At 54.2% G+C, this 23,763-nt stretch overlaps 1 protein-coding gene across 5 annotated transcripts in view; it reads left to right on the top strand.

Moving 5' to 3' along the window:
• Positions 1-21,630, top strand: part of CAMK2A (calcium/calmodulin dependent protein kinase II alpha) — a 62,403-nt gene extending 40,773 nt beyond the window's left edge. The window contains exons 14-19 of one of the 5 annotated variants that reach the window (XM_058544019.1): positions 4,002-4,034; positions 5,011-5,059; positions 11,742-11,817; positions 14,450-14,544; positions 17,920-18,148; positions 18,464-21,630. In XM_058544019.1, the coding sequence (XP_058400002.1) occupies positions 4,002-4,034; positions 5,011-5,059; positions 11,742-11,817; positions 14,450-14,544; positions 17,920-18,148; positions 18,464-18,467 (486 nt within the window). In that variant the 3' untranslated portion in view covers positions 18,468-21,630. Of the gene's footprint in view, positions 1-4,001; positions 4,035-5,010; positions 5,060-11,741; positions 11,818-14,449; positions 14,545-17,919; positions 18,153-18,463 lie in introns of those variants that run through there. The other 4 variants (XM_058544030.1, XM_058544048.1, XM_058544039.1 and 1 more) reach the window with 4 other exon arrangements.
• Positions 21,631-23,763: the final 2,133 nt, after the last annotated feature.

Below are 23,763 nucleotides of genomic sequence, written 5' to 3'. Positions count from 1 at the left end.
TCTCTGGGGCCTGCTACCCCGCTGTCTGCAGCTCCCTCCTCCCCTGCCACTGGCTTGCCTTGTGGGTTCTCCTCTCTTGAGACCCTGCCTTTTTCTGGGCTCAGAGCCCTGCGTGGCCAGGGCCGCAGGGGTGGGCTGTGCCCAGGACACTGAAGTGTGGGACGCTGTCCAAACACAGCCACCTAGGTGGGCTGGTGGCTTCATGGCTTCGTTTGTAGTGGCATTTATGCTGGCTTTGGTCTGCCAGGGGTTGTGTGGGAGGGGATCTGGGCTGGCTGTCTGAGGCCAGGATTTGGGCCTCCTCTCTATTCTTAGCCCTCTGGGGGCTTGAGTTTCCCCACAGGTACAATCGGTGAGGTGGGAGGGGTGTGGACTCCATGATTTCTAAGATTTCAGCTTTAAAACCAGACAAGCAAAAAAAAAAAATGCACCAAAACCCTGTCTAATCATTCTCCCCTCTCATCTTGGGTGCTTGAGGAATACAGAATTATTTGGTTATCAGCCAAAGTCACTGGTTTCCAAACTGAACTCCTTGGAGCCCAAAGGTTCTGGGGAGGCAGCTGTGGCGGCAGATGGGCTGGGGTGGGATTAGAATGGGGGAGTCTGAACAGAGAATGTCTGGGCTTCTCATGCCCACTTCTACCAGAGCAGCGCCATGTGACAGCCATGGCGGCGGTTCCGAGAGCCTCGGCTGGTTATTTGAATCCCCTGAGCCTCTGTTTCCTCATTCAAGCAACGGGAGTAGAGGGGTTCCCGCCTCCCAGGGCTGTTTGTGAGGGTGACCTGAGACCCAGTATGCTGAGGGCTTAGCACGGGCTGGCGTGTGATACACGCTCATGGGGTGCTAGTCAGTGTTATTATCTTTTCTGTTTTATATAGCAGACTTTTGGGTAAGATTTCTCTTGAAAACAAAGTTTGCTTCAGAAAATATTTGGAAACCACCGATCTAAAGGCAACTCAGTTTATAAAGTTAATACGCACTCATCCCGAGTCCTGTACTGGAATCCAGAATTGAGTTTTGGCTCACCTGCTGTCTTGGGTTATCCATGAGTCCAACCTCCTCCTCCCCAGTTTGAAAGGGTAATGGGGGGATATGCAATGTGGGGCACCTGGGGTCCTCTCTGGCCCTAGTAGACATTGGGGGTGCTGGGTTCCTGGGAAAATCATATTTGGGGCATGGGGCAGAGGCCACAGTTGCTGGTGGGCTGTGGCCCAGGTCATCGGAGGAGGAGGGGGCAGAGGGAGAGCTGCCCCAGGCTGCTTGGCTCTCAGGTGTGGCCCTGGCAAGGCGAAGAGCCACTGGGTATGAGGCCAGGGCCTCGCACAGGCTGGGTCTTGGGAGCTTCTCATGAGGCCAGGAGGCGGAGGCTGAGGGCAAGGACGTCTCATGGCGTGGGGGGGCCCTGGCTGATCTCTGCAGCGCTTTCCCGGGGGCGCAGCTGAAGAAGGTGTGGCTGCTTCCTGCGGCGCAGGACAGGCCTTGAGTGACTTCTCAGGGTGGCCTGGGTGTGGATGAAGAGAAGCTCAAAGGCTGCTCTTGGCCAGACTGTCTCTCTGTAGCTCAGCTTCCTTCACTTCTTTGGGGTGGAGGACGGGAGAAGTCCGGCCGGAGGACGAGAGTAACCCAGGGGGCCTTGCCCGGGATCTGGGGAGCCCAGCCTGCAGCATGTTATTCTGGGGGTCCAGTCATGTTTTCACCGTGAGTAAAACTGGACCTCAAGTCAAGAAGCTGTGGGTTTGAGTCTGGGCCCCACCGTTCCCGGGTCATCATTTCTGTCATCTGTGCAAGGGGAGAATGGTGGTCGTTTGTGGGGGCTGGTGAGAGGCTCACCCCAGAGGGGGCCTGGTGGAGGTGCAGCGTGTGCTCCTTTAACTGACACGCATTCAGCTGAAGCGCGGAAATACGTGTTCTTCCTGCAACCTGGTCCCTAGAGACAAACCACCCATTTCTTCTGGGACTTTACTGAAGGAGCAACGATTGGTTTCAAGGCTGGAGGAAAAACTGGCTGGCTGCAGTTAGAGATACAACACGACACTGTACTTTACGGGCTTTTCAAGGCTAATTTTGACCACACTCCGTTTCTACCGTCCTTCTAACCTTAGAACCGTGCTTCTCCACGTGGTTCTAAGAGGTGTGCCTCTACCTTTGGTGAAAGTCCCTTGTAAATTAAACTCGAACGCGCTGGTCAGGGTGGGGTTATTATCAGTATCAACATCATTTGTGATTCAGGGAAATTGAGTCTGTCTATTAGAAGCGATGCCCCCTCCCAGCCATTGCTAGGCCCCGACTTCTATGAGGAGGGGCCGACTGCTCCCACCCCTCAACCCCACTCACTGACCCCTGTTGGTGTCCCATCCGTGCCTTCGTGACCTCTCTCCTCCATGTCCCATCCTGTCACTGTACGTCCGAATCTGATGCAGTCTCTGCTCTGTGTTCCCTCCTCGTGTCCCGCCTGGAACCTCCTGGCCCCCACGCTGCTCCTCAGGTTTCTGCTGACAGCCGAGCTGTGTGGGCCTGTCCCCTCCCACACACACTGTGCTGGCCCAGGTCCAGCCAAGAGTGAGGCTGACACCAGGAGGAGAGGGGAGGAGGGGCTGACTGCAGGCTGCTGGCCGTGGAAGTCACACTGTCCGGCCCAGCTGGGGCAGATGCAGGGGCTGTGAGCACTTACACTGGACGTGCCCAGTGAGCCACCGCTGCCACGTCTGGGGAGGCCCTGGACGGAGAGCACAGGATCTTAGGCTCCTGACCCTCCGAGAATAGCCAGTGCTCCCCTGCCCCCCGGGCAAAGGCCTACCCAGAGGGCATCTCAAGTCCCTCCTCTGCTTCCCCGACAGTGCAGCGAAGAGAGAGGCCTCCTGGCCTCTCAGCTGTAAGTGCGTCCAGGAAGGACGAGCCTTTGAGGAGCAGTCAGGCTGCAGGTGCCTGGAGACCTGGACAGAGGAGAGAGCCTGCACTCAGGGGTTGCAGCCCCGCTCAGCTGTCAGCTAGCTGAGAGACCTTGGGCAGGTGGCTACCCATCTCTGGGCCCCAGTTTCTCATCTGTGCAATGCAAGTGTCAGTCTTGACCTGCCACCTGCTACGAATGTGAGTCTGTAAGACTCCTGGCTTAGATCTGAGAGGAGAAGATAATCTACATTTATCCTCTCTTTCTCTCCTTCTCCTGGTTCCACTGCCAATAATACAGGAGAAGCTACAAATCCCCCTAAGCTAGAATAGGATGAATGGTAGGGCCAGAGACTCAAATTCTGGGCTCAGCTGTGTGTCTGGCTGTGCCTCAGTTTCTCTAGCAGCAAAAAGGAGCTGAATAGGCCAGTCACTGGGAAGCTGTGAACATAAGCAGGATTTCAAAGGCCACTAGAGGACTGGTTCCCACACCTGGCCCTGCTTTGGAATCACCTGCTTTAGAGATTGTTTATAGAATGGAGATGCCCAGGCCCCACCCCAGACCTAGTTATCAAACTGCTTGGGGGGGGGCCTGGATATGCATATTTTTGACAAGTTTCCCAAGTGACTATGACACAACCAAACCAGGAGTGGGGTCCTTGCAGCAGACCCCGCTTGCAGGGCAAGTCTAGAAGGAGACACTGGGCCTCATCTCTAGACCTAAGTGCCCTTTTGTCCTTCAAGAGCTTTGGATTCTGGAGGCCTTAGGCAACTGGCATCCAAGCCCCAGGATTTGCTTCCCCATCAGAACCTGGCGTAGAGGGAGCCCTGGTCCAAGGGAGGCTTGGCCTGGAGCTGGGTGGTTGGATTGGTGAGACCCAGGCAGCTGTGCATGAGGCCCCAGGACTTCAGGCTGAGAAAGGACTGGCCTGGCCAGGCCAGCTGTTGCTGGTAGCCCTGACTCCTTGCCCAGATGCCATGCCAGCAAGGGACCACAGAGGATGACCCTGAGGCCCATCCTCCTTCCAAACCTCCCCTGTTGTTCGTTCCTCTGCTCCCTGCCGTTTTCACGCTGTGTCTTTTCCTGTCCCATCTCTTCTCCTTGTTTTTCCAGAAAAGAAAGTCCAGTTCCAGCGTTCAGTTAATGGTGAGTGTCTGCCGTCTCCCAGACGCCGGTAAATGCTGGGCCTCGAACCCTCGCTCCTGCCTCCCTCCTGCAGGCTGCACTGGGAACCCGGGGCGGGGAGAGGGTGCTCAGGGCGTGCTTGGTACGTGTGCCTCGTGTGACAATATGTGTGTTGTGTGTGCGTGTTGTTTGCGTGTTTCTGTTGACACCTCAACTCCACGGCCCAGACCAGCAGCCTGACAGCAGACCTGAGAACTCCCTCTGGTGCGAAGGGCGATTTGAATCCCATCCCACGTCCAGCCCTTGGCTTCTCGCTTCTCCCCACCCTCTGCTCTGGAACTCATCTCAGGGCTTGGTTTGTGCCAGTTGCGGCGAGCGGGGGGCGTGGTTTGGCCAAAGCAGTGGGCGCCGTGGAGGCCCTTCTTGAGCTTCTGCAAGGCTCCCCAGGGCCTGCCGGTGGCAGAGGAGCCTCCAGCCCCTGCCTCTGTCTAGGGGTTCTGGTGGTGGCATGGTGGCCCATGTCCCTCTTCTTCTGATGCCATTGCTGTCTCCCTCAGCTGTGTGGTTTTTCTCCCCCTGGAAAGCCCACTCTCTCTCACCCTGGGCCTACCCTTCTCTCTTTCTTCCTCTCCTGCCGGTGTGTGTATTCCTTCCCCATTCTGTGGCCGCCATGTGCCTCTCTGCTCCCCCACACCCCCTCTTTGCTCCCTCGAGCAATGAGGGCCCAGGAACCCCTCCCAGCCCTTCCAGAAAGGCCAGGGTTCTCCTCACATCCATCCCTCCATCCACAGCCCCGCCACCAGCCACCTGCTTAGCTGGACCCTCCTCCTCCTTAGGCTCGAAGTCTGACAGGGTTTTCAGTGCAGCATTTCAACGAAGCGCCGGTGAAGCTAACAGAAACGGGCCGCAGCTTCAGGCAGCAGGGGCAGCCCCCAACTGGCCGTGCCTTGTCCTGTCTGCCTGGCAGCCTCACCGCCTCCCCTGTTCTCTTTGGCAGGAATCTTCGGAGAGCACCAACACCACCATTGAGGATGAAGACACCAAAGGTAGGGGGGGCCTTGCCTTCTACGTCTGGGCCCCCTGGGCCTCCCGGCAGGCCCCCTTCACTGCCAGTGCCAACCTTGTGTCCTGCTCCTCTGCAAAGAGCCTCACTCTGGCTCAGTACAGACTGGGTACGCTGCGGGGCGCTGTTTCCCCGTGTGGGCTACTCAGCCCCCTAGTGGTACATGGATGGACTTTTCTTATTTTAGAGGTTATGTATTAGAAAAAATTAATTTAACATATTCAAGTCATAAATGTACAGTAGTGGTATAAATTTTCCTTTTGAAGTAAGTGTTTTTGAATTTCTTTAAGTGAGTTGATTTTTAAAACAGGAAGTAATAATAGTAAAAGAAAAGAAAGCAAAAATTCAGGAAGTTCAGTTGACTAGAGTATGGGGAACAGTGCCTAAGAGCACCCCAAAATATGGGGGTTACTGTAACCAGCAGCTAGCAGTCCCCAGAAGCCCTCAGGTGGATGAGGGAGCAAATACCCGGGTAACTGCAATCAGACGGGAAGAGAGGAAATAATGACAAAAATAGGAATACCGGCTGTGTTTTATGAGACGCTTGCTGTGTGCTAGACTGTTCCAAGTGCTTCATGTTCACCTGAGCATCACAGCAACCCTCTGAGGTAGGTGCTGTGGTTGACCCCATTCTACAGCCCAGGACACAGAGGAGCTCAGTAAACTGGCCCCAGGCCTCATAACTTGTAAGGGTGGAGTTAGGATTTGAACCCATGGGGCCGGCCTGGTGGCACAAGCGGTTAAGTGTGTGCACTCCGCTGCGGAGGCCCAGGGTTCACAAGTTCGGATCCCGGGCGCGCACCGACGCACCGCTTGTGGAGTCATGCTGTGGCGGCGTCCCGTATAAAGTAGAGAAAGATGGGCACGGATGTTAGCTCAGGGCCAGTCTTCCTCAGAAAAAAGAGGAGGATTGGCATCAGATGTTAGCTCAGGGCTGATCTTCCTCACAACAAAAAAAAAAAAAAAAAAAAAAAGAAAAGGATTTGAACCCAGGAGGCAGCGTGGCTCCAGGGCCTAGCTCGTAACCACTGCTCTGGAGGCCTTGGCATGTGCAAAGCGTGTGTGGAGTTGGAGGAGGGAGGATGGAGCGCTGACTTCTGCTCAGGGGACGCCACATCCTTGGATGAGTCAGTGACCTTCCTGGGTTCTGCCTGCACCAGGCCCTCCTCGTTCCCCCAGGACAGGGAGACCAGAGAGTGGAGGGGATCCCACGCTTGGTCGTGAGTCTGAGACGCCTGGGGGTCTCTGAAATCTAGAAAGACACTGTCTACCTGGAGAGAACTCAGCTGTGCCAATTTAGATACTTTTCAGGAGCTTAGAAAACTTGCCTCTAAAAGAATATAATGATGGGAAAAAGAGCATCAAATATTTCTGCACAATTGCAATTCAGGCTTAAGGCAGTTTTCACACACTGAACACCATATTTACTGACAGCCATATTTACATATGGCTGCCTCCAGACTCTGCCAGGATACCTGGGAAGATGGGCTCTGCCCCGTGTATGTCCCTCTCTGGTCATTCCCAGCTGGGGGGATGGGAGGTGGTCACTATCACCATAGCCTGACACCAGAGCAAACCAGTCTTCTATGATGGCACTAGTGACAACCTTTACAAATACATTGTTGTGAAGGAGAATTGTCTGTTAGGGTCAGGTCAGCATTCTAAGCTCCTCAAGTATGATTTTCTAACCACATTCTTGGCCCTGGCCCTGTGGATTTTGATTCCATAGGTCTGTGGTGGGCTGAGACATGATATTTCTAAGACATTCCCCATATTTGAGGCTTGCTGTCCCAATGGTAAGATTGGGATTTTGAGGAGACTCGTTGTGGCCTCATAATCCTGGTCTCAGAGCAGACAGGGACCATGGAGTTGAGCTGGCTCTGTGCTTCTTCCCTGCAGTCCATTTGCTCGGTGAACTTGGACAACTTACTCAACCTCTCTGAGCCTCAGTTTCCATAACAGTAAAGAGGTGATGATAGTAGTAGCAACTTCAGGGGATTGCCGTGCAGATGAAATGAGAGGCTGCGTATAAAGTGCTTACGCAGTGTTTGGCACATGGTAATTGTTTAATAAATCTTATTTTCTTTTTTTCAAACTGGAGCTTGTGGTTGACTGACAGGAAGCCACATGACATTTTCTTGGAGCATTAATTTTACTCAAAGCTTATTATAAGGCAAATATTCATGTGTTAGACAGAGAAATATTTGGAATAGAATACAAAATTTGTATGCATGAGTAACATAAAATGTGAGCTGTCAAAGACATTTTCCACCTGGGGGATGCCTCTGGATTGCCTTCGTGAGGCCCCACATTCACAATCTTCATCCTCTGCTTTAGAGAGATCGGGATGGGAAAATTTGTGAAGTCTTGAATTTTTGTTCACCTATGCCCCTTTTACAGAGGGAAATCTGAGGCCCAGAGAGGAGAAAGGGCACATCCAGGTTATTAACGGCAGAATGGGGATCCCCATTCTCAGTTTACGTTCCCTGCCTCAGTTTCCCCACACATAAAAAGTGACGTCTGATGGAGGAGATGCTGGCTCAGCCGGGAGCTTCTCCCATGTTTGGCAGGAGAGAAGAGCCCTGCGCCTCCCCTAGCTTCTCCAGGCCTCAGAGAAAGTTTCCAGAGAACCATTTTCTGGTGTTAATTTGTTAAGTCTTCTTACTAAGTGAGAATAGCAGCTGATGGGGTGGATTCTGACCTAACATTAAAGTTAATTAGAAATGTCATCCTCCAGGGAACATTTTCCCTTGAGCAAAGAAAGGGACATTAATATTTCAGAGCACCCCGGGCTTAATACACAGGCCTCTCGCCCCCTGAGTTTCACTGGATTCCTCTGGGTTTCGTCCCCTCTCCCCTACCTCCTCCTGGTCGGGTACATGAAAAACTAATTTCCTCTCCGGCCTAAAGAGCTGCCTCAAATCTAGGCAGAGACATTCTGGAAATATCAGTCGTGAATGCTGACCCCATCTCAGCCTTGGCCTGCTGTGTGACCTTGAGAGAGAGCCCTAACCTCTCTGGGGACTCAGCTTTCCCATCTGTAGGGGAGCACTCCTGGATTGTCTGGGTGAACACCTGGCAGATGAGAAATGCCAGAGGTTGCTGCTGAGCAGCTGCTGGGTGAACCCCTCTCACGGCAATGGAACTGCTGAAGGCATGGGAGGGGCCCAGAACAGAAGTGAATTTTTCCAGATTTAAGGAGCAACAGACTCTCAGATCTTCTGTCCCAGAGAATGAAGCTAGGGAGATTCCTGCCCACTAGGCTTTGACTGTTGGCAAACTTGGTGTCCTGAGTGGCTGGAGGCACAGCCAAGTTAGGTACTGTCTCAGGCTGCATTAATGGAGGTATGGTGTCCAGAATTGGGGAGGGGATAGAGAGTGCTACTCCAGACCTGATATTCTATAATATCTAAGCCACACCTGAGATTGTGTGCTCACACTCAGAGAGGCATCCAGATAGCTCAAGGACCCTTGAAGAGTGGATGGTCAGCTTGAGTCAGGTTCTGCAATCCACATCCTGGAGGCCGTTAGCCCTGAGAAGAGAAGAGCGGTGCGGGGGAGGGCACAGAGTCCGGGGGAGCTGGCGCTCATTGCAGGGCCCCAGATGGCAGAAAGGGGACCAGAATTATAACTAAGGGCTTTCAGCGGGACAGATTTCAACCTGAAAGGAGGCAGGCGCAAATGGCGAGAGCTGTCCGACAGCATGGTGGGCTGCCCAGCAGGCTGCAGGCCCTAGAGTTCCAGCCAAGACCAAACTGTTACGTCATTAGGCTGCTGGGAAGTGTCCCTGCCTGGGCTAGAGGTTAGAGGCTGTTCTAGGAGGAACTTCCGGTCCAGAGATCTGCAGATGATAATAATCACAGACCTATTTATGGAGCACCGGGAGCTGCTCTAAATGCTTTACGTAATGCATCATTATTTACATAAAGGAGTTGATATAAAGAGCTTGGAACAGTAGCTGGTTCTTAGCGAGGACCATATATGTGTTAGCTATTTCTATGGATATATTCTTAACTCGGTTAATCCTCAGAACAACCATATGAGGTAAGTACTATTAGTAGCTCCATGCCCCACTGTGGTATGGGGTATTACTTTGCCCAAGGTCACACAGTTATTAAGTAGCAGAGCCAGGATCCAAACTTAGGAAGTCTGGCTGTAGAATCCATGCCCTTGACCACTTTGCTAGCCTCTCTGAGATGGCAGTGAGAAGCAGCCCGCAGCAGACAGGGCATTACGCACAGGCTTGTGGAATTTCAAGCTGGAAGGATTCTTAAAGTCGACGCAGAGAAGGCCAGGGAGGTGGCACAGGTCCCACGGCCTAATATGAGCAGGTGGATCCACTCTGGGTTGCCACCCTGATTCCATGAGGAAGCAGCTGGAATGAGGTGTCCCCTGGCAGGGGTGGTTTCCTCCCATCCTCAGTCTCCAGCTTCTATGAAGGAGGACAGAGCTGACCAGGAGGCAGGGTTCTCGGATTCCTAGGGACAGAGGCCACCAGGCCACTCGGGCGAGTCCAGGGAACAGGGCAGACAGCAGCCCCAGTCCCTGGTTTGGTGCCATACACTCGTTCATTCATTCGTGCCACCTCTGCCCCAGCGCCAGGCAAGACCCCAAAGGGAGAGGGACAACAACCCGCGAGTGACCCAGCAGAGCTCATGGCCTAAGATGGGCTCATTCCCAGCCCTGGTGATTCTTAGTGGAGCCAGGAGAGAACGAACTGGTCGTTCAGCATGGTGACCGATGTTGCAGATGATAATTTCCGTGTCTGCGGAGCAACCACCATGTGCCAAGAGCTGTGCTGGGCGTGAGCCCTGCCCCAAGCGGCTTGTGGTGGGGGAGAGAGTGATGGGCTTTGGAGCTGCAAACACCATTTGGGGTGGTTGCTCTGCCGGAGTAGACTATTCAACCTCTTGCCTTCCGTTTGCTTGTCTCTGATGTGGGAGTGACGACCACCTGAAGTCGTGCTGTGAGGCTCCGGGATTCTGCAGGTTAAGTGCACAGCACAATGCCTGGCACGCTCATTCATTCAATACTGAGTGCCTGTGGGGCCAGGCCTGTTCCAGGCTCCAGGGGTCCAGCTGGCCGAGCACAGCCACGGCCCAGCCAGCACGGAGCTCGTCTTTGAGTTGGGGACTAGATAAGCATACGGGCCCGAAACACCCAGGAGTGTGTTGGGGTGCAGGGGTCTTGTGGAAAAGGCCCTAGGGTGGGAGCCAAACTCTGCACCCGATATGTTCTGTGTCCTTGGGCAAGTCACCACCCCCTACTGGGCCTCAGTTTCCCCAATAGTATGATAAGCAGGGTGAGTTCTTGGTCTCCTAGGGTTCTCCCATCTTGGATATTCTGTGATTCTGTCCTCTGGGCCTGAGCTGAGCTCCCCGGCGTGCCATGGGGCGGGGTGGCACAGACAGTGGCGAGGAAAGGGGCAGGGACATGGCCTCAGCCAGGCGTGGTCTCCCTCCCATGCCCCCAGACTGAGAAATGGGCAACATGTCCATGTGTGTCACCAGAGGCTACTCCGTAGTCAATGAGCCGACCAGGTTTGAAGCTAAGCTTGAGCCTCGGGGAGAAGGGGAAGAGGGTCTGCCTCTGGGAAACCCGGCTTCAGATTCCTCCATCACTGGGGCTCAGTCTCCTCATGTGTGGGATGGGAGGAAACTGGCCTTGCCCACCTCCCAGGGAGTCTGTGAGGAGAAGCTGTGGCAACCCGTGTGGGAGGATGCAGGAAATGGCACTGACAGCGTGTACCTACTGTGTGCCAGGCTTTGGTCCAAGCGCGTCAGACCCATCATCTTGTGCCCCGCGAGAAGGGCACTATCATCTCCATCTCACAGACCAGGAAACCCCTTGTGGCCCACGGCTGCACAGCTTGTAGGGACCTGGGCTGGAATTTAGATGAAGTCTGAGTCTGGGTTCTTTCCATGACGTGTTTGGCACTGAACGAATGAGAAGTGATGGTGTCCCCATTTTACAGAGAGGAAAACTGGGGCTCGGGGCATCACGCACCTAATAAGAAAACTGACACCGAACCCTCTACAGGAAAGACCAGCTGTTCACGGTGTCCCAGGGGAGGACAGGGGAGGCTGGGTCTCCGCAACTGGGATTCATTATGCCTGGAAAGTACCGGAACAGCTCAGTGCCTGATTTCTACACGCACCCAAGTGGAGCAGAAAGCTCACCCAGACCTAAGGGATGAGTGAGCCCTGAGACCTTCGGCGCCAGTTTGGGCCACGGGGGAGCCCCTGGTTCGTGGCTGCTAGTGACAACCGCCACAGTCGACCTTGTTTTGATTTGTGTGGCAAAGCAAGGTGATAGAGAAGCATATTTTGGGATCAAGACCTGGGTTCACATCAGGCCAAAAATCAGAACATCCACCAGGCATGCTTTTTGGAGGAAAAGCTGCTGACTGAGACATTGGCTCTGCCCTTTGTAGTTGAGGGAGATTTCATGCCTTTTCCTGCCTTCTGGGCCTCACTTTCTTCTTCTGTGAAATGGGAGTAATGACACACCTCCCAGGGACAATGTGAGGATAAATGAGACAATACAGACAAGGCCCTCGGGTCCCACACAGGGTCTGGCACATGGTGAGGACTCAGGAAACGGTAGCCAGTGCTCCATTACTGTTACTATTCCTGTCATTTCTCTGTGTCCCCTCCTGCCTACAGTGCGGAAACAGGAAATTATAAAAGTGACAGAGCAGCTGATCGAAGCCATAAGCAATGGAGATTTTGAGTCCTACACGTGAGTTGCTGGGCCCATTCTGCATGTCCTGCCTGTATGGGTGTTCAGGGGGGCTGATGGCTAACTTTGGGGGTCCGCATCTCTGACCCTCATTCACTCACTCTGCATGTGCTGTGAATCAGACTGAACTCGTGTTTCTGCTCTGCATTCAGACTCTTTCTTTTATTAAGCTTTCTGTTCACGACACTTCTCTATGTCTCAGTCCTTCTCCTCCTCCTCACGTCCTGTTCCCCAGGAGGAACTCCAACAAAACTCCTTTGCTTCCCCCGGGAAAGAGGGGGTGGTCTCCACCACAGGATGGGGCTCCTAGGAGATGAGCTGGGAAGGAGGGGAGGGAGGCAGGCCCCTCAGCCCTGCCGCCTGGGCCTAGGTCGTCACCCTGGACCTCCTCAGACCTCTGACCTCTGATGGGCAGGAGTGGGCCGGAATTCTTAGGGTGCGTACCGCCAGTGAGCAGGGGTGAGCCAAAGAACCTCAAAACGGAAACTTGACTCCTCTGGGGAATAAGGCAGATGCACAAAAACAACATAAAATGAAACAGGTGATGTGAGACATCCCCTACCTGCCTGGACTAGCCATTGACAGGTGACTGTGTTCAAAGGCTGAGCTGGAGCGCCCCCTGGTGGTCACCCATACCCTTCCTGGTCTGGCTGGGAAGGAGGCCCTCAGCTGGCCCTAGGCAGGGAGAGGATTCTGGGCTGAGGCCTCAATGTCTCGGCCAGGGCTGACAAACCTGGGTCCGGAGACCCCACAATGCTTTTTGGTGGACAAAAGCTGTCAACTAAGGCGGAATGACCCTTTCCTGTTGGGTTCAGGTGAGGTGGGAACAACCTGGCTGGGGTTTGCTCCTTTGGCAGCCTGTTCCTGGTTTCCGCTGTGCCCAGGAGCTGCGGTGTCTCCCAAAGGCTTGACAGGCCAGCACATTCTACTTGTGAGAGGGTTTCTGCAGGGGGTGGCAAAGCCCCAGCAGTCTATTGGTATCTCTGGAAGAACAAGGAACTTGGAAGGTGCAGGTGTGAGACTGAGGCTTCATATATATATGCATGTATGCATACACTTGTCCACGCATGCGTGCTTGTGACCCTGTGCACAGGTGTGTGTGCACCTGTGCACCTGGGTGTTGCATAAAGGCATGGAAATGTACTGTTGAACGGGTCTTGCAGCCTGTCCTAGAAGGAGTCAAGTCAGCCATAGGAGAGCCTGAGACTGGCTTTGGAATGACACAGCGAGGGAGGGAGGGAAAGAGGGGCTCCTGTGGACACCAAGTCCCCCAGTGCCATTCCTGGGGACCCCCTCCCATCTCTGTGGTGTCACTTCCTCTGGCATCTGCAGCCTACTCTAGGCTCTGACCCCTTGCCATGACCTCTGGGGCCCATGGTGCCCTGAGTCTGGCCCTACCCTGGATGAGTCACTTCGTCTCACTGAGCCTTGGTTTCCCTGTGTGTACAATGGAGCTGGAACAGATGGTATCTGAGTCCCTTTGGGGGCAGGGACGCCCAGAGACCTCCTGGAGAGGGGCTTCTCCAGTGGGGGTGCTTGGTCTTCTGGACACTCAGAGCTCAGACCCCCAGCCTTGGAGGATTCTGGGGCTGGAAGAGTCCTGAGATCCCATATGGTCTGAGCACAGCCCCCCAGCCACTGGCTAATCCATCTGGAGAATTTGAGGTCCTGAATGGAGAAGCGAGTTGTCTGGGGTCACATGGACAGGAAGTCAGGGCAGAGCAAGGACAGGGCATGCGCCATAGTGTCCAGCTCGGATGATGCTGGGCCTGAAGCCCAGTGTCCCCAGTTCCTCCCCAGGTTGGGATCTTTACTTGTCTTGGGGCACCTCCTGTCCTTGGCTTCACTGTCATGGTCACAGGGGTCCATGTTGTGCCACAGAAGATCCCAGAGACCTGAGGATGGGGGGACAGTTTTTTCCTTCTCCCACCTGGCCGTTCAGGGTCTCAAAAGACTGAGACCTGGAAGGGACCACGGAGCTGACAAGGCACAGCTGAGGGTCTCCTTGGCATGCCCTGTGCCCCTTCCTCTCAGGCATGACTTCAAGGACGTTCATGTGACAGCAGAGGAAACTGAGGCTCACCGAGAGGGCCGCTGCTAACAATAGGGCACCTTTGTTTAAAGTAGCAAAGTACACCCTCCAGGGACATATCTGCTTGGTGAGCAGATGTCACTTTGATGTGAAGGAAAAGGCCTCCCCCAAGAGAAGACAAATTAGGAAAAGACCCCTCTGGATCTGCTGCCCTGGGGGTGGGGGGTGCAATTTGGAGAGTAGCGCACAGGCTGGATTATCCCCGCTGGCACCTTAGTGCAATGTACAGCTCTGCCCCATGTTCATGGTGCTCTTGCTTAGAGATGTTAAGCCCCTTGCTGGGGGCCTCATAACCAGTAAGGGGCAGAGCCAGGACCCCAACCCAGGCTTCCCAATTCTCAATGGCACCAACCAGTCAGCAATGCCCCACACTGTTCAGTTTGCAAGCCCTTCCTGTCCACCAGCCTCGCTGATCCCATGAGGTGGGTGCAATTGCTTTGATTTCACAGGCTCACCCTTCTGGGGTCCAGGCCCCTGGAATTCGAGAGTAGCTCCGAGAGGCCGCCCCAGCCCCTCTTTCCTCTGACTTCCTCCCCCCAGGAAGATGTGTGACCCTGGGATGACAGCCTTTGAACCCGAGGCCCTGGGGAACCTGGTCGAGGGCCTGGACTTCCATCGATTCTATTTTGAAAACCGTGAGCAATCCCTTCTGTCTGGGGTGCCTGTTGTCTGCTCTCGTTCCGTGTCCTGCCAGATGGCACAGCAGGGTGACGGGCAGGGCCTCCGGGGCGGCTCAGGAGCCAGCAAAGAGGAAGATCTCGTGTGGACAGGGGTTGGTACCATGTTGGTTCCCTCTCCTAACCCTGGCCTGTCCCACTGCCAGCTGTCCCTCCTGTGTCTAAGCGTGGGGACCTGGGATGAGGGTGACAAGCCCACTCGGCCCTCTCCTGCCCATGACCCTGGGAGGCCCTTTATTCCCATTTTACAAATAAGAGGGCCTTCCCACTGGGGCACACACCCAAGTTAACGGTCATCTTGATGCCTGGGGCCACCCCAGCTGCCCAGCTGGTCACAAGCTGTCTTGTGGGTTGTTATACAAGTGCCCTCTGTGGGTGGGCAGTCTGGGGAAGCAGAGAGGACCCGAGCTCACACTGCTGTGCCCTGTCTGTCTGTCTAGGTCCTATCCACGTGTCTGTCCTTCCTGGGCCTCTCCTCTGCAGGAGAGACCCTGGCAGCTTTGCAAGCAGGGGCTGTCAGGAGGCTGAGGCTGGGCCTGACCTAGGGTGCTTTCGGCCTGTGTCTGTGTCTCACCTTGGCCAGGGGTCAGAGAGGGACCAACCAAAGCACATGCAGGTTAGAATCATGCAGCTCAGGACCCAGAGGAAGGCCCTGAGGGGTGGCATGGCTAGGGTCCCCCAAAGGGAAGGGGTGAACTGCGAAGGCTACACAGGATGATTTCCCGTGCATGTGGGCACCACTTGAAACAGCATTGGTTCACACTGCGAGAAAGTTGGTCTCTTTCTAAATTCTCTTTCAATAGGTCTGACTCCATCACGGGGAAAGTCTCAGTTGGGTGCTAGCCTAACTTTAACACCTCTCGAGCACTTTCTAATTCACCTCTTCATCAGAGAGAGGGCAGTCTCAGGTTCAGATCCCTTGCGGGCAAGAGCATGGAGCTGAGATTATATAACTTAATTTGTTTCGCTGGACTTTTTCTTAAAATTGTATTCTGTTCATTAATGATTGTGCTAGAAAGTTTTCTTTTAAAATAAATTTATATAAATTAATAAACTGAATCAATTTAAGGAAATATTTTAACGAAGTAAGTACAGGTGGCACTTGTAGATGGTAAAAATAAAGGTGGTTTTTAAGTGACTGAAGTAGGATCTAGTCCAAGTCTTCATCACACAGAAGGGGAAACTGAGGCCCAGAGAGGGGAAGTGACTTGTCCAAAGGAACACAGAGAGTCGGTGGCAGAGCCTGGTCCTGACTCACTACAGCGCCTCTTCCCTTCCCTGTGCTCCCCCACACCTGCACATTCATGGCCCCCAGCTGGACATTCCTCTCCTACCTGCACCCAATCTGACCGAATCTTAGAGAGTACAGGGGCTCGAGCACTCCAAAAAAACTGTGAGGAAGGAAGCTGCATTTTCCCTTGATAAATCAAACTCTGATTCTCCAAGCCTAGCAATGGAGGCTGAATTCTCAAGTGAAGAGAGATGACTGGACCCAGCGGTCCCCATCACCCTGGTGCTCCCTGGCTGATCCCCACAGCCACCTCTACACTGGCCTGTCCTCTGGGGGCGCTGGTTACCCACAGTGAACTCTTCAATCCCCACAGAGCAGAGCAGAGACCAGGCAGAGCTGGCTCTAAAGGCTCAGGGATGGCAAAAGGGAAACAAACAGAGAGAAGGCCGTGCCAGCCCTTGGCCTGCAGCCAGGCAGGGGGCCCCATCATAGCACCGGCCCCCCGGACTCTAGGCTTGAAGATCTGGTCATAGCAAAGGACCCACGAGAGCAAGACCCAGAGTAACTGCCTGCTCTGGCCAAGTCCCACCCTCCGCCTGCTTTCTCCTGCTGGAGGACCTGGCCTCACCTCCCACGCTATCCCCGAGGGTGGATGTTGGAAGCTTACAGCCCATTCAAGAGACCCCACATGACGGTGGTCATTTCTTTACAAATGCCCCTCAGGACCCCAGCCCTCACCAACAGCAAGGCCCAGTGCCCTCAACAATGCCAAGTGCTCTTTGTCCCTTCTGGGATTGTTCTAGACTGTCCTAATTCAATCCCACCTAGAGACTGACTTCTTTTAGATTCTACTGCATTTCTTTCAGAAACTAGCCCAGCTAGTTTCAGCATCAGAGGGCGGGGCAGGGAAAGGGGGCTTTCTAATATTGCAGATTCTTGAACTGGCACCTCCAAGGATGGGGATGGGCAGTCTATATTTTAAATCAGCTCGCTATGGGATTCAGACCTCCATTTGGTCTACACTAAGGGAAGGCGTGAGGGCTCCTTTGAAGCCCGAGATCCTGGTGACCCATGTCCAGCCCCTCCCTGGGTCATTGTCTTTCTGTGCTTTTGTTTTCTATCTTGCTGAAAAAATTGAGAGTTCCTAGAACCAAAATAATTAGTAACAATAATATTAATAATAATGGTGGCTTATATTTCACATAGAGAGAGCTGGTTTCAGGTACTTTTGTCAGTTCTGTCTTGATTACTAGAGCCTATGCATTTCCCCTTAACTCTGGAACATTCCATGACCTCACCCCATGACCACCAATACCATTCTTACAATTCCAAGATTCTAAGATTCTGCAATTTTAAGATTTCCCAAGTTTCCATAATTCTATGTGTTGAGAGTAGAGGTGGTAACGAGGGGCCCACAGGCCATATCTGGACTGCACATATGTTTCATGCGGCCTGCATGATGTTTTAAATTTGAGTTAGATGCCAATAATTAAAAATGAGGCATTTTCACTTAAAAATCCAGATTTCTAGATTCTCTTGATGAATCAGAAGGTGTGGCAACATGAGTCCCACTTGCTCATATAGCAACCACCAGGGAAGCTCTGTACAAGGTGCCCTCTATAAATGGGACATGGTGGGCTATTCACCCCAGTCTCCACCACTCCTATTGTCTCCCTGACACAGAGGCAAAGGGTCATTTAGCATCTATACCCAGTTCTGTCCCCTCCTTTATGTACCTGCCTGGCCCCTGTAGGGATCTGGGTTTGAGACCCTGGTCTAAGCTCATCTGATTCTATAATCATCTGAGTCCTATTCTTCTGTGTGTCTGAGATACTATGATTCTAAAATGCCATTTCCCTGCGTTTGAAGAATTAGGCGTGTCTGAAATCCATTGTATCTAAGTTGGGATATGATCTGGTCATCTAGAAGTTCTGTCTTGACTCCCAGGTATCTGAGCCCTGTCACAGAGACCCCTCCTCTGGAAACAAGGCAGGCAGAGGTACCTCCACTGAGAGGGTCGCTGGGAGTTGGGGAAGTGAAGGAAGTGGGGCAGGAGGCCCCCCAGTTGCATCTCCTCTGCCCCCTCCCATCCCCACCTCCAGTGTGGTCCCGGAACAGCAAGCCTGTGCACACCACCATCCTGAACCCCCACATCCACCTGATGGGTGACGAGTCGGCCTGCATCGCCTACATCCGCATCACGCAGTACCTGGACGCAGGCGGCATCCCCCGCACGGCCCAGTCGGAGGAGACCCGCGTCTGGCACCGCCGGGACGGCAAATGGCAGATCGTCCACTTCCACAGATCTGGGGCGCCCTCCGTCCTGCCCCAGTAAGCCCCCCCCCTTCCTGCCATCTCCCATTTAGGACAATCTAAAGGAATGGGGTGTTGTCAGTCTGGAGGGGGTACATGTTGGGGAACCTGGCTGCTGGAAGGGCATGGGGTGGGGAGGGAGGACCATATGAAGGGGACCAGGCCTGCAGGTTGGGGTGGGGGGTGGGGACGGGGTGAGGGTGGGGAGCTGGGCGAGACCCACAGGAGGCAGCTTGAATCCATCTAAGGAGGTGGGGCGGGTGGTTGCCCGAGTACACCATGGCACCCTCAGGAGCACCTGCATTAACCATTACACATACCGTGTCTTAACAGTTGAAGGACCAGGCTGGAGAGATCCACTCTTCGTCTGTGGAATGTGGCGGCTGGTTCTCCCACTTGGATTTTGCTGGAATTCCCCCAATCACGTCACCCCCCCCCAACACCACCATCACCGTCACCTTCTTTCATACCTGCGTCAAGAAAACCTGTCTGTTCACAAAAGCCATCACGACTTCAGAGCAAATGGCCACATCTCCTGGCCCCTCACCTGCCACTCTTTCTCTCTGTCCCCTGTCAGGGCGGGGCTTCCTCAGGCCTGGGTGCCCTGGATGCTGGCCCCAAGGACCCCCCACCTGGCTGTCGTCGGCCTGGTCTTGCCTAGGCCAGAATGCCCAACAGTGTGTTCACCCAGGGGCTGGGGAGAAGGAGGGGCAGAGTCAGGAGGAATGTGGCATCGCCCGACCCTCTCCCTGATCTCCCCTCTTCAGGGGTCCCCTGGGGAAGGGCAGATGGATCCCTGATCCCCTGGGCCAACCTCCCCTGCGGGAGAGGGTGAGAGATGAGCAGACACCAGGAGCCTCCTGCCTCAGACTGCCTCCCTGACTCTCCTCCCGTCCTGTCATGCCCTCCTGGTCTCCGACTCCCCCTTCTCCCTCGGCGTGGGGAGCGTGATGCTCTCAGGGTGCCCCCACTTCTTTCCTCCTTCCTCCTGCTGATGTTTACCTCCAACATTAACCGCCCATTCCACCCTGCCATCAGGCCTGGAGAATTCCAGCTTCGTCACATCCGAGGGAGAGAATCTGATTGCTTTTTGGGGGCAAAAGAAAACATTTAGGTATCCCTTCTACTTGGACCGCATGCCTTTTTATAGCCAAACTTCCGTGTGTTTCGTAAATGGATTTTGCGTTAATGGATATTTATGTAATAACTAGACCTCTCCAATTATTATGAGGAGGGACGGGAGGGCTGGGAAGAGAGGTGGGAAGAGGGATGAAGGGTAGTTTTTTTCTGTTCTAGGTCTTTTTTTTTTTCTTCTTTTTTTCATGTCATCTCTGAGATGGACTTTGTCACCTGTGTTTATCTGGGGCTGAGGTGGACTCAGCCCCAGGGGGAAGGGCCTCTCTGACATTTTGGTCCCAAGGTTCCTTTCAGGACTAGAAGCATCAGATGTTAGTGCTAAGAAACAGCAAATCAGAGAGAGTGGGGGAGGTTGTCAAGATGGAAATATCTGGACTTTGCTTGGCTCCCAAACTGGGGTCCTTACGACCACGCTTCCCAGGATTTCATCCCACCACATCTGTGTGCCACCCCCAGTGCCCCCTAAACATCTCTGGGGTGTTCACAAGCATGTGTCTTCATTGCCTCTCCCCTCGGCGTCCGCTGGTCCAAGCAGAGCCCTGGAATTTCTACTCTTCATGCCTCGTCCTGAATCCTAGGTTCGCATCTCTCTCTTTCTTTTCCTTTCTCTGTCCCTCTTCCCCGGGACTGACTCAGATGTGGATTGCCTTGGCACATCCGCCAGGATCTACTGTCTGCACTGTTTTCTTTGCATGACTTTATATGCAGTAAGTATGTTGAAAAAAAAAAAGAAAAGAAAAAACACTCAGCAAAACCAATCTACATGTTTTGGACAAAAAAAAAAAAAAAATAAGAGGTTGTATTCTCAGTGTCCGACTCGGAATTATGTTGCTGCCTCTCTGTGCTTTTGGCCTCTGTGTGGCCGTGTTTTGCCAGCATGAGATACTGTCCCCTCTGGAGGATTTTAGGGGAGGAAGAGCCACATCCCCAGGGATTTGAAGGAGCCTCTGGTTCCCCCGAACCTCTGTGAGTCCTGGGTATTGGGGATGTTTGATCCAGGACTTCCTGAGTTTTCCCTGATAGTGAGCTGTCTGCTGGGCCCTTTTCTCAACTGCTGCCGCCCCTGGGACAGGTGAGGCGAGCCAGGCGGGGCTGCAGGCCAGGAAGGAGGCTGCCCAGGCCTCCTGGTCTCCAAACTGGTCAATCACTGGCCTCTATCCTTGGCAGAGACCCTGCTGCCGAGGCCCAGGGGTGGGCGCTTGGCCTGCCCCAGGCCCCGAGGGCTTCCCAGAAAGGCCCCATGATCCCAGCATCCCAGCAGAGAAACCGCCTGTCTCCCTTGTGAGCTGCCAGGTCCCGTAGCCATCCCCAGGCCAAAGGTGAGGGTGTGGCCTTCGCCAGGGGATGCTACAATTGCCAAGGCAAAGTCTGCCCCGTCTTCAGCCTCAGTTTCCCATTGGTTAAAGGGGTTAAATATTCCTGCCCAGCCTATGTTGCAGGACTGATGGGGAATCAAACGGGATGGTGAGGTGAAGCCGTAGACACCTGTAGAACTGACAGGGTTGGTCAGCGGCTGGACTCCTGTTCCATTCTGGGCCAGGCCAGTAGCCCCCCTGCCCTGCCTGCTCCTGATTCCCCTCTTTGGTGCCTGTCAACTGCTTATCAGCAGCGGACTGCAGGGGAAAGAGCTGTGGTGTGGGGGTTATTAGGATTCCATTCCCAGCTCTGTCCAGACTGCTCTGTGACCTTGGGTAAGTCTTTTCCCCGCTCTGGCCCTCAGTTTCCCCACCAGAGGAAACTGAGCTGAGGGACACCAAGGTCCTGCTCTTCATTTGCTAACACACCTCCTGTCCACTGTGTCCCTCTCTAAGTGCCAGAGAAGTGGACGTAGGTCCCTACCCCAGGCTGAGATGGCCCCACTGTGAAGGCCACGCCTGTCGGTGGGCAGCCAGCCGGTGTGGACCACAGGGCACCGGCGTGATCCCAAGGCAGCAGGCAGGGGAGACTGGCAGACACAGCAGCCCAGAGCCCACCCCCACCAGACAAAGTCTGCGTTCCTCCAGAACATCCCATAGATGCAAAAAATCCAGACCTAAGACAAGACCTCAGCTCCAGCATGCAAACGTGTTTACAGGAAAGTCTTCTCCCGGGTGTGTGCCCACTGTGGCGCTAATCCTGACCCCTGGCCTCCTGTCTCCCGTCAAGGGGAGACCCTTTGGGGGATGTGTTTGCCAGACTCCCCGTGCTGGTTTCTTTGTTACTATTTGTTTGGGGGTTTGTTTCAGTTCTTTCTTGTTTTTTAATATATGGCTGTGAACTTGAATGACCACTGCTCAAACTTTCTGCTATTGTGGGGAGGGAGGGAAGAAGGGGTGTCTGTTTTATTCTTGGTGTTTTCAGTGCAATAAATAGCTACAAACTTCTGTGCACTCGTCGTCTCCCTGTCTTCATCAAGCGTGGGCACAGAGAGGTTTGGTTGGTTGATTTCATGTTCTAGATCTCCCCAGTTGCACAATAAAAGCCCAGGTCTGGGGGCCCATGGCATAGTGGTTAAGTGCGCGCGCTCCATTTTGGCGGCCCGGGGTTCACAGGTTCGGATCCCAGGTGCACCGATGCACTGCTTGTCAAGCCATACTGTGGCGCGTCCCATATAAAGTAGAGGAAGATGGGCAAGGATGTTAGCCCAGGGCCAATCTTCCTCAGCAAAAAGAGGAGGATTGGCATCAGATGTTAGCTAAGAGCTAATCTTCCTCACACACACACACACACAAAAGCCCAGGTCTTCATTCAGACTGGACCAACTTGGTCACATGCTCAAGGCTGAGCCAATCACTGTGGGATTATGCCTGGATCGCGTGCCCCAGCCTTAGAGCCAGGGATGGGGCTGAGGCCCCTCTGGGGCACACGGGGTGCCCTTACCAAGAGCAAGGGGTGGACGTGGGTTGCCACAAACAGCCAACAGCAAAGTCTCCATCAGGGTCCTGGGGCAAAGCTCTCCTCTTCTGGGCCTCAATGTCCTTGTATAATGAAAGAATTGTTCCAGAAGTCCCTCCTCACCCGTTCTCTTCTCTTAGCCCAACCTCACAGACGAGCCCCAGGCCTCAGGGCCCCAGGAATCTGGTTTGGAGAATGGGGCAAGGGGTAGAAGGGTCTCTTCACCCACAGACTACCTGCGGACCAAGTGCCTGGGGCAGAGCCCTCGGGGCTGGAGAGAGGGATGGCGGGAGAGGCTCCACTGGCGAAGGAAGGCCCCCGCGGCATTAGAGGCCAGTTTGGTTCTCTGAGCCCAAGCTGCTTGGGCCGAGCCAGGGTGGTGAGGCAGAGGCTTTGGTCCTCCTTGGGTCACGACAGAGTGACCAACTGTCCCAGCTTGCTGGCATAGGACTTTCAGTACTAAATCCAGGACAGTCCTGGGCAAACCAGATGAGTTGGTCACTCTAAGCCACGTCCCCACCTAAGCAGCCTGGATGCCCCAGGGCCGAGGGGATGTGCCTTCTGGAGCCCACAGTCCACTCCAGACCATGCTCAGGGTGTCCAGGACTCCAGGATTCCTGCACCAGCCGCTCTCTGGGTCTATCCTCGCTGTTGGTGTGTGGGTTGACCGGGAGGCGTGTGCCCCTTGTACACATGTGAGGACCTTCCCAGTGAGAGCAGAGGCCAAGGCTGAAAAGAGCAAGGACGTGGGTTGTAGAGCGGCCTGGGGCTTCCGTTTGCGCTCTTGCCCTGGAGCCTGCCGACATGAGCACCAGGACTTCTCCCAGCTCCGCCCTGACGCACCCTGCGGTCTCCCGCCTGGACTGCAGGAAGGACTGGAGGCCTCAGGCTGCCATTGCAGACACTCGCCAGCAGGTGGCAGCACAGGAGCAGGTGACAGGAGGTTCTGGGCCCTGCACGGCAACCAGGCTCTGGGAGCTCCCAGTTGACCTCAAGAGGTATCCTGTCGCTCTCAGAAAGTACCAGCTCCACCCAAAACACTATTATCCCTTATAGTTCACCAAGTGCTTTCACAACACCTCTTGTCCCAGTTACAACAGCCCTATTTTGAAGATGAAGGCAGTGAGACTCAGAGGCAAAGAGGCTTCTTCAGAGCTCTGTTTCCTACAGGGCCTCCTGTGCCAGGGTCTTCATCTCCCCATCTCTGGACAGCCAGCAAATAGTGACCGGGATTCTTAGGAACCCCCTCTGTTGACCCTCTGTCCCTTCCACCTACTGCATCAGTTGTCTACACCCACAGTCTCCACCTCCTCACGCCCATTTACTCCAAAAGCCACGGCAGAGAGCTGGTTCCCCCTCATTCTCTTGCTTAGCATATAGCATCACCTCCTCACCCTTCAGGACACAGCTCTGGTATCTTATCCTTCAGGAAGCCCCCCCTCACTCCCAACACACTGGGTTAGGGCCCTCTAGGGGCTTCCACAACCCCCTCTGCCCACCTCACCACAGCTCTCTGGTTTGAAGTCACCTAAGCAAGCGCCTGCAAAACTGTGCCCTCCTTGAAGGGGGACCAGCATCTTGCTGTGCTCACCATGCTTGCAGAAGGAGTCATCATTCTGGCA

The sequence above is a fragment of the Diceros bicornis genome, chromosome 1 (genome assembly GCF_020826845.1).
Source record: "Diceros bicornis minor isolate mBicDic1 chromosome 1, mDicBic1.mat.cur, whole genome shotgun sequence".
NCBI lineage: Eukaryota > Metazoa > Chordata > Mammalia > Perissodactyla > Rhinocerotidae > Diceros > Diceros bicornis.
The sequence above is the reverse complement of the archived record's forward strand: the minus strand, read 5'-3'. Positions and strand labels throughout refer to the sequence as shown.